At 42.9% G+C, this 17143-nt stretch overlaps 1 protein-coding gene across 1 annotated transcript; it reads right to left on the bottom strand.

Moving 5' to 3' along the window:
- Window positions 1–841: 841 nt before the first annotated feature.
- On the bottom strand, window positions 842–16818 carry galnt12 (UDP-N-acetyl-alpha-D-galactosamine:polypeptide N-acetylgalactosaminyltransferase 12). Its single transcript, XM_050033838.1, has 10 exons — window positions 15832–16818; window positions 15345–15514; window positions 14258–14447; window positions 13796–13981; window positions 13500–13617; window positions 12844–13020; window positions 9797–9928; window positions 8569–8682; window positions 7570–7725; window positions 842–5825 (listed from the first exon to the last, which is right to left on the bottom strand). The coding sequence occupies exons 1-10, from the start codon at window positions 16182–16184 to the stop codon at window positions 5688–5690; spliced, it is 1734 nt and encodes a 577-aa protein (XP_049889795.1). The 5' UTR covers window positions 16185–16818; the 3' UTR covers window positions 842–5687.
- Between the last annotated feature and the right edge of the window lie 325 nt (window positions 16819–17143).

The following is a 17143-nucleotide window of genomic DNA, read 5'->3' on the forward strand; positions in this document are numbered from 1 at the left end:
TGGTGCTGTTTTGTACCGCGTATCTCACAGGGAAGCACCCAAAAGATTAGGATGAGACAGTGCTAGAGACAGCAGCATCACAGCCTTCTGCAGTGCTTCTCATTTTCCTAGGAAGCAAATCGAGTGGTGTCTAGGCAGCATTTGTCAGAATGAGAAGATTTCTGGCAAGTTTTCCATCAGAGCATGTCATCCTGTGCGAGAGAGAAACCAGCTTGTCTCGTGTGGAGTACAAATGTTCCATGCTATTATTTCCAGCAGTGTGGCGCACTTTAAGAGCTGAAACTGAGCAGAATTTTACCTTTTTTAGTGTGATGAAAAGGATTAGATTTTACCGTCCTTAAAAAAAGCTTTTTATCTTTCATCCAGCGTTCACCAAGCCGTTGTCACAAAGACGTGGCCCACACACACACTCAAGATTCTATGAGACAAACAGCAGAGCATCATCAATGAGTAATTGAGAGCGACTGCAGGGCAGAGCGTCAACACCAGGGGGAACAGAGCGACTTGGCGCGGGCACGACATTTCACCATCTCACTCAGCAGCTGGTGATCAAACCAATCAGATATGGTTGGGAAAACTCGACCCCCTCCTCTTTCTGTTTCTCTTTCTCTTCTCTCATTACCCTCCGAGCATCTTGATTCACGTCTCCATCACAGTTAAATGTGGATGATAGCCTGTTTTCCTCATTGCGGATGCTGATGAGTCACACTTTAATGGATACGGGGTGGTGTACAGTGAGAGCAAAAGTATTTTTAGGATTGTTTTTCATAAATAAAGCCTGCCAACGGTGTTAAGGACATAAAACTCAATGCTGAAAACAAAATGAGCAGCGACACAAATCCAACATTACATTTGTGTTTACTTATTTAACAGTTGACATCAGTTAAACGGGCACATAGACATCAGACATGGTCCAGCAAATACAAAAATATTGTTAATCATATCCTTCACTTTCCTCTAAACAGTTTAAGGCCACTGGAGATACTGACAGCATGAATACACTCGACACAATGTGAAATTCCAGCATTATTATTTGTGCATTTTTACCACTTAAATAACTGAAATGTCTCCACTGGGAATTGTTTACCATTATAAACAGAAGAAAATGTGCATGCGCCTGTAAAACAACACTGCTTGGTCCAGGTTCAGGTTGAGTGAGAGTTCAATCAGCCACTTTGCAGGTTCAAGTGCTCCAGCAGATCCCTGGAATATCGCTAATGTTTACGACACAGGTTGGGTTGATATAAAAGCCCTATATGACCTGCCAGAGAGATATGATCCTCGACTGGCGAATATCAATTTTACTGCAGCTGCGTGGATCAAATTAGCATACAATATAATGGCAGCATAAAAAAGGTTTTACTATGTAGGACATGCCTGGCATAACAGATGGCCGTGGGGGACGATAAATAACCCTTTTAATAACAGGATAGAATATTTATGCCGCACTCACAGGCTAAAGACACAAACTAATAGAAATGGAAAAGCTGTCACTTCTTAAGTGTTCGATACATAAAGCATGAGCGCTGTATTAGGGGGGCAATTTCACCTGTTCCTGGTGAGTTTGATCTCTCGCGGCTGAAACTCACTGAAGCAGCTTTTCCTAGTCTTAAATCATAGCAGGGAAACTCCATGAGAGTCCGCAGGACTGCCAGCGACTGTGAACTCCTAAGGAACAACCTGTTCCCAAACATTTCTGGGGCATGTGGTTTATTAAAGGGACAGTTCACCCCAATATCAAACACATTTTTTTTCCTCTTGCCTGTAGAGCTAGTTATCAGTCTAGATTGGTTTGAGGTGAAGTGCTGAGTGAAATATCGTCTGTAGAGATGTCTGCCTTCTCTTGAATATTTGGAACTAGATGGCACTCAGCTTGTGGTGCTCAAAGCAGCCAATAAAATACACTTGAAAAACTCAATAGCAATGTCTCTTTCCAGAAACCATGACTCAGTTATTCAAGATAATCCACAGACCCTTGTTGCGAGCAGTTCTACCGAGCTACACCCACCACCCATATCACTGCGCAGACGTCCGAGCCTGCTACTGCCAGTTTCATGCTCTATGAATTTGAATGGGGATAAAATGGTTCAGTTGTGTTGCCTCTTCTAGACTTTACGAATGTAACTGGAATCAATCAAATTTCAATAGCCAAACAATTCATTTTGAGAGGGGTTTAGATGCCCAAAACAGATGTGATGACACTGTTTGGCCGCTCTAAAAATTGGCCTCAAAGCACTCTTTCTTGGGGCCTGGCTCACCTCGCACCACTGAGTCAGCTATTATTAAAGCTCAGCCAAAAAGGACACCATTGTATCTTGCGTTGTCTCAAGCATGAGCCTCTTGCCAGCTTCCTCCTGCGTGGTGATGTGGTTGGCAGGTGTAGCTTGGGAGAAAGAAAGTAGTTCCTACATGAAACTGCACACAAGGTCTGTGGATTATCTGGCGCTTTGAGCATCACATCCCATCTAGTTCTGTCATATTTAAAAGAAGGTAAACATTTCCATCCCCACTCATAACTCATATCACAATAAAATCTAGATTGATAACCAGCACTACACGCAAGAGGTTTTTCTGATTTTGCGGTGAACTGTATCCTTAAAAATCGAGATCAAGCTTTATCTCCTGAAACCTTCATACAATCTTTCATAGACAGCTGCCCCTCCCTCTTTGGAGCAGACTATAATCTTCCAGTCATTTGGTCCATTCCACTTATCAGCAAGCTTTGTCTGCACAATCATATAGCACTCATAGTGCCAGCAAAAGCCTTTACGGATTACTGGGAACTTTAACCCCAAAAATGATGTCCATCTCCCAGTACTGGAGCTTCTTTAGTGCCTTCATCCCACACAGTGCAGCCATCTCATGACACAATGCTCCTCACACAGCAGTGAAATTATAAATATGTTCAGAGCAGTAAGTAAAGCACATCTTGCGCTGTCCCTTTAGGGTTGTACTATGTGAGCTCGTACGCACAGATGTTCCTGCACAGAACTGTGCATTTATTGTATTTGGCAAATCAGGGGGTTGTGATTTAACTCAAGTCCCTGCTGTGGTACTGGCAAAATGGTCTTTTTTCATCTCCCATTCATCTTATAGTGAGTTTACATTCTGAATCAATAGCAAGAAATCTATTTCAGTACGATCGCCCCCTAACAAAGCTCCTTTGAGACCAGCGGGCCAACAGTCTGTGAAGGTTAATCGTGAGGAAGAGGTCACAAATTGCTTCATTCGGTCTCCTCCATTATCTGCTTCTGCTGCCAAAAACCGTACTCTTGACGACTCCAGTTCATAAATCAAACCTCAAACACACAAGTAACAAGTGCTCATCTGAGGAGGAGAAAGTCCTCCGCTGCACACCTCTGACACCGCGAAGGAGAGGTGGTGATAAAGAATTGGGAGAGGACCAGAAAATCAATCGGGAAGCCATCTGGCATCGCAGCACTCTGGAGACACCAACAACTGTCGACTCCTCCGCTGTGTTTCCCTCGGTCCCTCTGTGTAGCCTGAGGGACTGCCGCACAAGTGACCACAACAACAGAGGGATCTATAGCTGTCTGAACAGAGGCAGCGTGCACAAATCAGTACAGCCCACCAGAGAAATACACGTGCACTCAGGGGAGTACCAGCTATTCCTATGCGTACTGTATTCTCAGCAGGGAAGCGTACATATTAAGTGTGCAGACACTTTGTTACAACTTCAACCACCGTTCTCTTTCTGTCTCATTGTGTGACAAAATATACATTCAGCATTACAGCATCTTCCTCAAGGAATATATGTTTTTTTACATTTAGGCACTTTCGATGGAGCGTGTTAAGAGGAGCTTATTCTTGCAATTTGCACTTACCAGCATTTAACGAATACTTCACCCACAAAATGACCATTTGGAAATCAATAAGTCACACCGTGTTACCTTGAATTTGTGAAGAAAAGTTAGCTTTCTCACATGCCTCCATTCAAAAATATGTCATAACTTTGGTTTACAAAAACTCTCACACAACCCATGCAGTGTAATCCAAACTTCCAAACACATACATTTTTACTAAAAAACCTTAGTCTGGCTTTGAAGGGAGCATAGATAAGTTTCACTTTCGGTTTTAAATCGAAATGTTTGCACACGAAAATGCATGTGTTTGGAAAGTATTGAGCATACAACTGAATAAATGAGACTTGGATTATACTGCATGAGTTATGTGAGAGTTTGTAAATGGATATTTTGATATAGGTGTTGTTAAACATAGTCCCCGATCAATCAAAAAAAATAAATTAAAAAAATAGTATGTTCAGCGTCATGAATTTAAGGTATAACCACATCAATGATTTGATACAGAAATGGTCATTTTGTAGGGTAAGTATTCCTTTAAGTCAAATAAATGCCCACTTATTAGTGACCGAAACTGAGATATGTCTGTAGTCAAGCTGAAATAACACAGTCATTTAGTCTTAGAAATACATAATTAAACATAGTTGACATCACATGAAGAAAATCCAGAAAATATGGCTATGATTTAGTCTTCTGAAACTGCATATCATTTAAAGAGCACACAGCAAAGGCAAGTGCACTACATTAAAAAAAAAAAGTTACAAAAACTACTACAAAACCAGCGACCTGACCCGTGTCATTTTACCATAATGTTAAATTTGCATTGCAAAACGACTTCAGTCAAAGCAGAGCGGAATAAGACTGGAGTTGCTCCTGTTATCAGTAGTTAGGTGATTAAGTTGAAGAGGCACTAGGTACTTGCATAATGCCTGTGATCTAAGGCTTTCTCTAAGCCACTGGTATGTAAGAGTAGAAAGCACTCAAAACGTCCTGAAAAGGGGTCTTAACAAAATACCTCAAGATTTGTCCCACTTTCTCTCGACAAATAGAGAACACAGTGGAGGAAAGCAACCTGCAGAGAGGAGCGCTGGCCCCCTCTACAGGAGAAGGTGTGGACATTTTAGACTGCCTCGTGATGTGGCTCTGAGAATCACTGTGAGGCTCTGAGTTTGATGACGGAGGTATGAAGTAGTTACTTCCACTCAGACAAATGCACACACATTTCAGTGTTTGTCCATGCATGCGAAAAGTAAAGCAAGTGAGCTAAAGTAATCTCAAAGATTGCACCAGTAGTGGAGTAGGTAAATGAAAAACAAGAGAAATGTCAGCATGTACAACTGTGCAGGTTCTGTGGAAGCGTGATGCAGCCCCTCTTTTCTGAATTAATGAGATTATTCTGTCAGAATGCCGACAATCTTTTGTGCATGAACACATTTCCCAGAATCCTGAGATAACAATCTTGTTCATTCAGAAAAACAGGACTATTTTTTTCTCAGCTGAATGCATTACACTTCCGTAAGTTCTCATTAAATCTCCTTGATTACAAAACAATACATATTCCAGTAGACTCCTGTCTCCCAGCAACAGCATCCAAATAAAAATTATTCTCATATATATTCACAAAGTACTTCAGAAAGGAAGTACTTTTAAGTATAACTTCCTCTTGGTCCATTAAATCCAGCTGGCACAGGAATGTGCAAAGGTTGGAGCCTGGAGGGGAGCACAGAAGCTTCCTCCTTTGGGTTCCTTTCAGGGTAAGGCAAACATATCAAAAAACACTTAGCGATTCAATCCACCCATATCCCTCCTCAGGATATCGGCCCTGAATAAGAAATGTATTTGCACGTATATTCGAGGTTGATACCATTACATCCTCTCTTCAAAGAACCACTTTTGGTGGGAGCTGTCAGAGCAGGGCTGGAGCGAGGGCGCTGGTGTCCCGTTGTCTGTCTTGTCTAACGCCTGGACACACTTCTGGCTCGCCACGTGGTACAGGCTCCCATCCTGTAAAAAAAACAAGAAAAAAAAAACAAAAAAAACAAGTGGAGAACAACTTAATGTTAAAAGACCAAAACAAAAAAACAAGTGGAGAACAACTTAATGTTAAAAGACCAAAACACAATACTCATGTGCTGGTTAATCTCTCAAATGGCCAACAAGTAGTTACAAAATGTAGCTATCACCATTTTAAGAGCAACAAAGCTCAGTATTGGAACACAGATATTCTGTCCGCCCATCCATTCTGTCTGTCTGAGATTCATTTACATTTAGATGGTGTGGTTTAGCTGCTGACATTAGTGTGGTGTGGCTACACTAGACACATGCTAAACAACCTGCAGCATTGTGTGGTGAAGAGTATATCTAGCTTACTGGTGCTCTTTGATTTACAGTTTAGCATCAGCCACACTATCGCTCATGACATGACTTTGACTGCGGCATGAATTAGATTTTGGGGACTTTCTAATTCAGTTTTCTCAGCTTCAATCGAGTAATAACATTTGAAAGATCTAGATTATTTTAATATCAATTTACAATGAAATTATTCTGCTCGCGGTACAATGTTTTCTAAATTTTAAGACAATGACATACAAAGCCCTTTTTAATCATCAGATTTCCAAGGAAAACAATAGGCAGAAGAAAGCGAGAACAGGCACATCTGCATCCTTTAGTAGAGTCTGAGTGTGTAACAGCAAAAGAGAGCAGAAAGATGAGAGTTTGTAGGTGATAGGATGGGTGTCTGCTAATGTTAAGTGTTTGAGAATTTGGTTCGCAGCATATTGTGAGGCATTAGTGATGGTTCAAGAAGGAAAGTAATAAACAATGTGAATGATGAACAAGAAGTCAGACAAAAATCAAAGGGAAACTATTTAGGGGTCTCCAACTTAGCTATCATGTTACAATTCTCTTCTCCTCCCAGACAGCGACTCTAAAAATCACTCCATCCTGCACTTTCACCACCACCCATAGACTGTATGACTAATGGACATACCTACCGTGACATCACCCATTGGTTGGTGGACTGCCATTTTGAAGCCTGGAGTTTGGCATTTCGGACATCGCCATTTTGTTTTTTTGGAGCAAGTGACCAAATTTGGACAAGAGAAGGACAGCCTGTCGCTCAAGAAGCCCGCCCTTAAATACGCGCAACCTTGGACCTTAATAAAATGTTAATGGGTAAGTTACATAAAAACTCACCCCCTGTACAGTTGTCATGAATGTTGAAATTAGTTAAAAAGACCAAAATTGTTTTTTGTACCACGCTGTAAACACATTCATTATTGCTGTAAAGTTGGGCATTTAAACATAGGGGTCTATGGGGATTGACTCTATTCTGAAGTAAGCCTCAAGTGGCAGACATTAAAGATATACAACGCAGGATTTTCCCCAACAAAAACAATGTACAGACTGATAAGGAAGTACTTATGACCCACTAGAAGGGTGTGGCTGTGTCTTATCTGTATTTTGTTCAATTCTCTGTTTGGGATGTTTATGGGTGTGTATCTCCACAGTGCACAGGTGAGGTTGGGGCTTTATAAAAACATAGCGACCAGGTACCAGACCGTGAGCAGCAGGTATGCAAAATAATGCAAATACAGTGAGATGAAGCGCAAAACTAGAGAAAATCTGGGGTTGCTTTCATTTTTGCTGGCGAGCAGGTTTACAAACGGTAACTGACAATCCCACATAGTATATCTTTGAATCAAAATTTAATAGACACAGACGTCTAAAACAGAAATATACTCCTTACCTTTCTAAAGAGAAATTTTTGATCTGCAGGTATAGGCTGCCCTCGTTTTCTACACAGCTGAAGAGTCAGGTAGGTGCTGATGTTGTCACCCACGACACATCCAGCAGGTTCCCTTGTGTTGTAACGGATCTCACCATCCTCTGAGTACTCAAAGAACTGCGGGAGGACCAAAGCAATCATGAAAATTGTGTCATGGCAAATAAAAGCTGAATGGAAACATTCTGTGTGTGGGTGTGGCAGTGTGGGACTCAAACCCTGGCCACTGCGAAGGATATACAGGGCGCACACTCTACCAGGTGAGCTAGAGGTCACCCCAGCTTTTGCAATATTTCAGTGTCTATGTGTGACTCTGGAGAGAAGACATGCAGGAAGAAGGCAAATGGACACACTGTACCAAGAGATCGCTTGTGTGTGTGTGTGCACGTTTGTGTGTGCAGACTGCGAATCAAAGTGTGAAGTGATTCTGCAACCTGCAGAGCACTCCAATAAGGCAGACAGCACAAGCACGGCTGAGCCCACTTCCTACAGAGAAGACATGAGTGTGTGTCCACAGAGGGCTGCTGGAATAACAATGGTAAATTTCAGAGAATACTTCCTGGACTACTGTCAGCCACAGAGGATAAATGTGTTAGAAAAAGTACTTTCCTTTGTATCAGCGAGGCCAACATATCATTTTTCAACCTGGGATAGGCTATCTAGTCCACTATTCCCTGATTTGTAAAATAAAAACTACAAACCTTTGTGGTCTACGATGGAGTGAGACGACTGTATTACTTTTGCTATTGATGAATATGATTACTGCTGTCTTAGGGAAATGGAAAACATACAGTATGCTGTGTTTTTATCCATAAATTGTCATGCAGTTAAGTGGGAAAACATAAGCAACTAGATGTGAAACATAAAGACATTTTCATACACATTACAAAACACTGTAGTGACTTTTCACCAGACAATACATCATGAAACATTTAATGGCTGATGGCGTGAAAGACTGATTACCTGGTTCTGACCCATGCCGTGACACGGGTACACGATAACCCTTTGGCCCACCACTGTGTGTTCATCTACAGGATTGTAATCAAAACAGTAGTTGGTCTTCCCCCGGTTCTTCAGCTGTAATAAGCAAAAAGCAGGAACGTCAATAGATCTTTTTTTTTTTTTTTTTTACATATTAATAAAACTAGTACAGTGCATGGTCTGGCCTGTGGTATTGCTGCATGCATCTTTCTCAAGAACCACTTCACAAGAGACAACTTCATACTCAACGCTGTGCTTCTTTTGGTCCTGAGCAACACACCTGTGTCCCAAACAGCTATAGACTTACTATGATAAGTAGACATGAAAAATATTATATTATGTTGCTATTCTGACTCACTGTGCCCCGAAATAATGTCAAAATTGTAAAAACATGCAACTCAACGGTATATAGTTACTTACTGTGGACTTGTACTTCTACTTAAGAGGAAAAATATCATATGTCTACAATTACTTTACCTTTAGGCTACTAAATATGTAGTACAATGTACAAATCAGGCATTAAAAGGGAAAGCTTTCCTATAAAAATATGTTTTAAGCAATGATTTAAAAATAGATAATGTGCTTGCCAGCCTGATCTCCTCAGGCAGAGAACTGCAGACTCTCGGGGCCTTGTTAGCGAAAGCCGAGCACCTCTAGTTACCAGCCTTGATCTAGGGTCGACCAGCGAGGTCAGGCTTGAGGATCTCAGGTCATAACTTCGAGCATAGGTAGTGAGAAGCTCAGCTATATAACTCGGTGCTAAACCATGCTGAGCTTTAAAAGTTATTAAAAGAATCTTCAAATCAATTCTCAAGGTAAACTGGCAACCAGTGGAGGGAGGCGAGAATTGTGGTGAAAAATAAAAAAGTACCAGGTCACGGTTACAAACACTGGTGAAATACACTGAGCAAATGTATTGATCTCCAAAGCGCCAAATTAGTTGCTTGCTTTGACATAATTGCCGCAGTTATAAAGCAGAGCATGGATTATACAGTGGAGGTATTTTGCTTGCGGTAACATTATTAAGACATGCGCTACTCAGTCCGCACAACCTCAGCCATAAAGTAGAGCATGCATTTGTGAAGGGCTTTTTTTGTTAAGTCTCTTGGATGCATTGCTCAGCTTGATTAAATTCAATCAAACTAGTGAGAAGCGGTAAATTCATACTCCAATTTAAACCAGACAATTAGCGACTCTGAAGTGTTCTCACCATTCCAAACATGCCTGGCCGATCCTCTGGGACATGAATATCGGGGTAAACGTTATCCAGATACCACCTGAAGTTCTTACAGCCCAGCTTCTCCCTGAGATTCTTCCGCTCCGTCACGTCTCCAAAGGCTTCCTGGAAACAAAGACAGCAGATGACGTTCCGCCGTTTTATTTTAGTTCCATCTTTACACCCTTATGTGTGTACACCTGATGCAGTCGGTGTCAGACAGCTGCAGTGTCAGAGGATGTATTTATAGCATATATTTCTGCTGAAATGCAAAACAATAGCACCATAGTTGTTCCTCTACACAGTCTCATTCCTAATGATAACATGCTTCTTCACACGAAGACAAACTAGAATTGCCACGCCGCGGTTGGATGCCTCCGTGCACCAGTCAAGTTCCTCTCACAGTTTACATCCATGTCTGTGAAAACATGGATGCCTCACATCCAAACACATATTTTGTCAGTTACTGACCTTTGTCCACAAAATTCTAATCAGTTTATTCTTCAGTCCGAGTGGACATTTGTGTCAAATTTGAAGAAATTCCCTTGAGGCCTTCATAAAATATTGCGTCAACAAGCATGGGACAGACAGACAAACAGCGATAACGTCTGCAGTCACGGCCATCGCCACTTGGAGGCATAAAAACAATTCCTCCACCTTAATCAAACAACAGCACAATGGTTGACTGTGTGTGTGCTTCTTAGTAAATGCAAATAATATGTGTTTGCTTACCTTATCACCTTTATCAGGGCTTAAAATGCCACATGCACATGTATGATAGTGCACCTAAAATTTGTACCAACTCCCAACTTCACATGCAACAGTCCATGCAACTCAGGGCTGCCAAGTCTCCCGCACTGACTGTGAAACTCACGTAGTTGACACTTTGCACATGTCTCATGCCACACGTCCATTTTATCACCCAGTGAAAAACAAATTTATACCTGATAATGTTGCAGTGCAAAAACACAAAACTGACATGGCACACAGACAAGACAGAGCACTGTAAAACTTTGGTCAAGCCAGGTGCCGCTTGGACTTTGAGAAGTGTCAATTTGTTTGCTGAAATTGTGATCTGACCCTACCACAGCTGTGGTGGAAGTGCCAAGAAAGAACGAAAAATACACCAACTGGTTCAGGTAACAAAAGTTTTGGTGCATGTCATTTTAAATGTTTCATGCATCAGTGTCTGTACACAGCAAAAAAAGTATTCCGAGCCCTGTTTATGCCGACGCAGTTATGCATACACACCACAGTGAACATGATTAGTGATTTAGAGTGCAGAGAAGAATACAGTCTCCACTTTGATTTGTGAATGAGCATATGCTCGTCACACCTTCCCTGCTGGAGGAAGAGTTCAGCAGCACTACAGGATGATGGATGTTGTCGGTTTGCCCAAACACAGCTTTAATTGGCCTGTCGTCAATTTATCTGCTCAAGAGACGGATTCTGTCGTCAACTGGTACGACCGGTATAGACCATCAAAGACACTGAGGGCCACTACAGTATGCGAGGACTAGTAGTCGAGCTACTGAAACAACAATGAGCAAATGTGAGAGTGACTAGCAGTTTGATGACAATCCAGTACAAAGATCAATAAGGGGTTACTAAGGACACTTAAAGAGCAACTAGAGGCCAATGTGATGCACACAAGAGGCCGATGAGGTGCCAATTAAGGGAGAATAAAAAGACATTTAGAAAACAAGACACATGCTTACAGATTCGCTCTTTTGTCTGAGTCATACCTGAAAATCATACGCTGTTGCATTTTCAATCTACTTGCTGTATTACTTATTGACTAAGAGTTGTAAACATAACTCACATGGACTCACAGGTGACTCATTAACTTGACAGTTTCAGTGACCTGTTATCCTGCAACCCCAATGTACTGCTTTTTTTGCTCTGGGGAGGATGCACTACCTGAACCTGACTGACTAGAATATTAAAATTAACCGTCAATACATATTAGACTGACTCAGGTTTCCTAGATTGTGGGCTTGTAACCAAATCAGGACTGAAGGTTAAATAAAAATATGCAAATAAACACAATTAATACTACCTGAGTGCCGTCCTGAAGGGACAAAAGGAGAACTTTGTGTGCGTGTCGACTTCTAGCTCTAAGGGATTAAACAGGAATAAGCAACGAATATCTTGAGAAATGTGCTGTTTAAATTTACAACAGGGATTAAAACTCTGTTTATAAAGTTTGCCAAAATCTGCATCTGGGAATTGAAACTCATTAAACTGCTAGAAATGCTAGAAAACAACAGCAAACATAACAACAAATGACAGGTAAGATAAGACTGCCAGCCACTGAAAATCTTACAATATCATTTGAATGAAACCTCATTTAATATAAGATATCACAAGACTGTGTATGTATGAGGGTGTGTGTACCTATCAGAATGGGAGCACAAGAGTTAGTTTGGAGGCTTTGGCATATTGAGTTTGCCAAACCACCGCAAGGTTGGCAAGGCTACCTCCTCTCAGGGAGATGAGCGCCACCTGATCTGTGTTTAGAGAGCTTCTCCTCTTAACTACACTGTCACACACTGGCCTGGCTCCTCCCACACACACACACCAAAGCAGGGCACCCCATGGGTTTGCACTGCTCTCACCCTGTCAAGGACAGGTGGGTGACACCCGCTGGCACCGAGTGACACGGAAAGGTGGTAATCACACACCGGAACGCCCTGACACCCCTGTCACCTTGGGTGTCTGCCGCTCATGTATCCCAAGCGTCACTTAATCAGGGGAGCTTTTACACCACAGCGGGAGGGCAGTGTGTGTGTAGTTTGTGTTAACATGTAATTTTGTGCATGTTTGGCACTCAGAGAGAGTGTGTAAGAAATCAAGTGATTGATCAGTCTGACAGTTTTATGATGAGTGCAGCTGTGTAAAAAAAAATCTTCACAATACTCCATAAAGGAAACATTCAGTCATAAATACGCTGCAATGCAATGCTTAAAAAACAGTTGTGTTTGATACCACTCGCACAAACTGTACACACATGCACACGCACACCATCTGTGCAGACTCACCAGTCTTGCGTGGGGGTTTCGATGGTAGTAGATCTCCTTGTATTCATCCATCCAGACCTCAGCAGCTCTCACGCTGTTTGCCAGAGCTTTGCTCCGCGAGTACGGGGCCTTTTTAGGGAACACATGACCCACATGGGAGCATGGGTGGATCTCCAGGCTGCCCCCACACTGCCAAATCTAGGAGACATCAACAACGCCGCCGCCACCACCACCACGAGGATTTGGTTTAGCCTCTCAGCCATGATTCAATCACTCAACACAAAGCACAGCCTTGTTGTGGAGGAACTTGGAAACAGAAAAGCTGTTTTGTTGTTGAAGGGAAATATTTTTGGATCCCTCCCTTTGGGAAATTGCGGTTAATGAAGAAGAGGGATGTTCAAATTCTTCACTGCAATTAAAGTATTATAATCTTTGGCTTGTTTTCACTGGTTATTTAGTTATAATTCTTTCAGGATGGTTTTCAAAGGGAATGAGGAGTCGTCACATGATGCAGCTCTTGGTAATATAAACCAGATCTGGACGACTTTTCAGTGCTGTGTGCGGTGGTGCTAAAATGTGCATATTTCATGTCTATGCGGAGACATTAAGTGAATTGTGCCTATTTAGCATTAAGCTAGGGCCTTGCACATTCAATATGTACACACATAAATGCTCACCCTAAAGGAGAATTCCAGATTCTCTCCTCCCCAAACCTCCATCCCTGTGTCGTATGTCCCCAGGTAATGGAAGTAGTTCTTGCTCACAGCAAACAGACCACCTGCCATAGTGGGAGACCTGAGGAGAAAATGATTGGACAACTTGAAAACAATTTTCCTGCATCTTATAAATTATAGTTTATCTGGAAGAGACAGGTGATAAATCAGCTTTCGAAGTATTCATGTAGAGACTATTCTGTGAAGTTATCTCACAAGTGTTCACAGAATTGTTTTCTCAGCAGGTCCCAAAGACACACCTGATGACATCAATGGGCGAGCGACGGCGTTTCTGTTCATAGTCTGGGACTGTGTGCCAGGTAAAGACTAACCGCCAGTCAAACCCCCCAATCTGGGGTTCACCAGAGTTCCCTAAATACTGAAAGGTGTTCCAGTCGATCACATCAATGACAGGACACACCACGGCTGAGGGCTCCTCTTTGATCCTGGGAACGAAAGGAGAGAGAAACTGTTGAGGGAGAAGCGGTGCTACAAAGCAAGAAAATTGTTCATCTTTTATGTGCTGCCCTCGCTCTAAAGAGAGCCCAGTTACTGAGCACACTGAGTCTGAGTCAGATAGATAACAGCACTCCTTTAGCCGGCTGGTGGAGATTCAGCGCTTCACTCTGTGACACTTCAGTCGTGCTAAAAGACAGTCTTTCAAACCACGAAGCCACACTTTAACAAAATACTCAGTGACAGAGTCAATTTTTCCTGCTAACCTGTGGAGCAGGGGCTCTAACCAGCCTTCATGACACTCGCAGTGGCAGTCCAGGAAGGTCAGCACATCACCGGTGGTAATGGACGCCCCCAGCAGCCGGGCACGCACCAGCCCCTCCCTCTTGGTGGCCCGGATCAGACGCACCTTCCTCAAACCTGAGATGTACACTTCCAGTGGCTCCTTCAGATGGTCTTCAGGAAATTAAACAAAACAGATCAACCATCAGGTGTCTCGCCACTAGAATAGCACAACAGTACTTGGATGGGTTTGAATAATAAAATGGGCTTTGGGAACTTATCTCAGACAGTCAGCACTCCCTAAATGCTGTTTTGATGGGTTTGTTGATTTATGAGATTGAATACAAACATGTCTGTACCTAAATCTCTAGTCCACACCTAAAATGAGGCAATCTGAAGTAAGAACATTATTCTTTGGTTGATGTGTTCACCACTCTGCACATGCAGCCAATGCTCGGGCAGAGGGAGAGGCAGGCATTGCTTCATTCATATGGTCATGAGCCAAAACGTTTTAGAACCACTCCCTCAAAGTGTCTCCGCTCTTCACACAGTCTGAGTACAGAAGACAAAACAACAAATGACTACAAATTAGAACACGCTCCTGCTTGATTTTACGACTGTCCTTGCAACTTGAGTTTGATGAATGGCGCTGTGCTTGAAACAATTTATCACACTTCCAAATTACAATCCATGCAATTCATATGTCATGTTATTAATTAGCGTTTTGCAAGATGTTTTAGTGGTTTCATATGGAGGGTGAAAATGTGTCCAGATGTGCGACATTGACATCTGAGTCTATCTGGATGCGTATAAGCTTTCCCTGTATCTGCATCTTACGCTACCCACCTGTCACCAACTTCCTGTATCTCTGTTTGACTTTCCTAATTGCCAACATGTCAGTCTGTCCTCCACCCATCCATCTATGTGGCAAACCGCTGATTGTCACCTGTCTGTGCGCCACCTTGTGTGTCCCTCTGACAACCTCTCTGACTGTCAATCACAGCTCACAGCTCCTCTGCCTGTCCTTCAGTCTGTCTGTCTCAGCTCCCCTTCATCAACCCGTGCTTGCACCTCTGTCACTGTAGTCGTCCACCAGCACCACCTCCTTCAGCAGGATGTCGGGTGACGTCTCCAGCACGCTGTGGACCGTCCGCAGCAGGGTGGACCAGGCCTCGTTGTAGAAGGCGATGACCACAGAGGTTGTGGGCAGGGACCTGTAGTCATACTTAAGCTCTCTGCAGCTGCAATGCAAGGAATGTGAATGTTAGGAGACAGGTTGAGAGGGAGGAGGTGAAGCTGGGTAACTGGGTTAAGACTGCACGCTGACATCCTGGAGAGAGCTTACGCCTGGTTACCTCTGTTAATACTCAGCTACCATTAACCAAACAGAAGTGAACACACATTTAGATATGGCAAGCAGCCACTGCAAATGACTCACTGCAATTGCAATTAGTGAGCTTTGCTTTTCCAAAAAAAAAAAATCCACTTAGCCTATATGTAAGTGTGATAGTAGTGTGTCTTTGGTAAAATGGTTGACACCAATCAGCTGGTAACTTACAGTGGGTTCCATCTCTCTGGCAGGCTGCGGTGCAGCGACAGTTTCTCACTGACATAAATGTTAATCTGATGTTTTTTGATGCTTTCCTCCTCCTTCTTCTTCTCCTCCTCGTTCAGATTGAGTTTGACGGCTCTCCCCATTTCACCCAGGGCATTTAAATCCAAGGGGGGCTTCTCATAGACGGGTCTCTTCAGCTCTTCATTATCCACCTCGCGCTCTCCGGGGGCCTCTCGTCGATTTGTCGCGCTCACGTCCCCGGGGCTGTTCCTAAAAAATATTACATATCCCACTAAAGTGGCACCAAAGAGGAAAAAAAGTAGCTTGGGTCGACTCCTTCTTCCGCATAGTGCCATCGTGTCGCTTCCTGCCTGTGTGCAAACTTGTGCTGAAGTTTCATGCCCTGAGGAGCTGCTCTCCGCTGGCACCTACTGCTGCAGTGACCCTCTCACCAGCCTCGTCACGTTTCCGTTTGACGACTTCAAGTCTAGTCCGCATTCTTACAAACGAAATAAATATACAAGTACGGTAAAATAAGTTTTCATTCGGTGTGAGAGACGCCAAACTACCAAACTTTTCAGCTGTGTAAAGTAACGTTACTTGTGAAGCGGAACCTTGAAGTCTTTATCTTGACGGACGTTGGAACAGGACACTCCTCCTCCTCCTCCTCCTCCTCCTCCTCTCCTCTCGACGGTGTGCTGAGGAGAAGTGTCAACGGATTAACTAACTCGGATTAAGCTAGTTATCTGGGATTAGCTAGCTAAACCCCCCTAACCTGTAGGCTCCCACTGGCAACAAAACAAATCTAGGTCAAGTTAAAAACTCCGTCCACTTTTCCGTTTAGTTTTCAGCGAAAACATTAAATATTTCAATAAGGAAAACAAATTTCAACTCCTCCTCCGTTATAATGTACTCCAACTACTCGCTAAACCCGTTATCTGCCGCCGTCGATAAGAAGTTTGCGTCTCGGATACTTGAACTTCAGTTGAAGTTGAGCCGACAGTTAAGTGAGCCGAGCTAGCGATGCTACTTCCGGTTTGGGAATGTCAAAGTAAAATTCCGCAGCGTGCCTGAATTATAGGGGAGAGCAGGGTGACTGGAGTCTGTGGGGAAGTTTGGCCACCCCTTGTTTTTAGGCCATAAGGTTGATAAATCAAGCTTTCACCAAATCCAGTCAGACAGATGGTGAAAGCGTCTTTTCCTCTGAGAAACTCAGCAAGTGCATACTCTTGTTCTTGTTTAATGAAGTTAATGTATTAACTTAGATTCGGGAGCAGGGCCACCTGCCAAGCCTTCTTATACCTGCCAACCCTCC

The sequence above is a fragment of the Epinephelus moara genome, chromosome 22 (genome assembly GCF_006386435.1).
Source record: "Epinephelus moara isolate mb chromosome 22, YSFRI_EMoa_1.0, whole genome shotgun sequence".
Lineage (NCBI taxonomy): Eukaryota > Metazoa > Chordata > Actinopteri > Perciformes > Serranidae > Epinephelus > Epinephelus moara.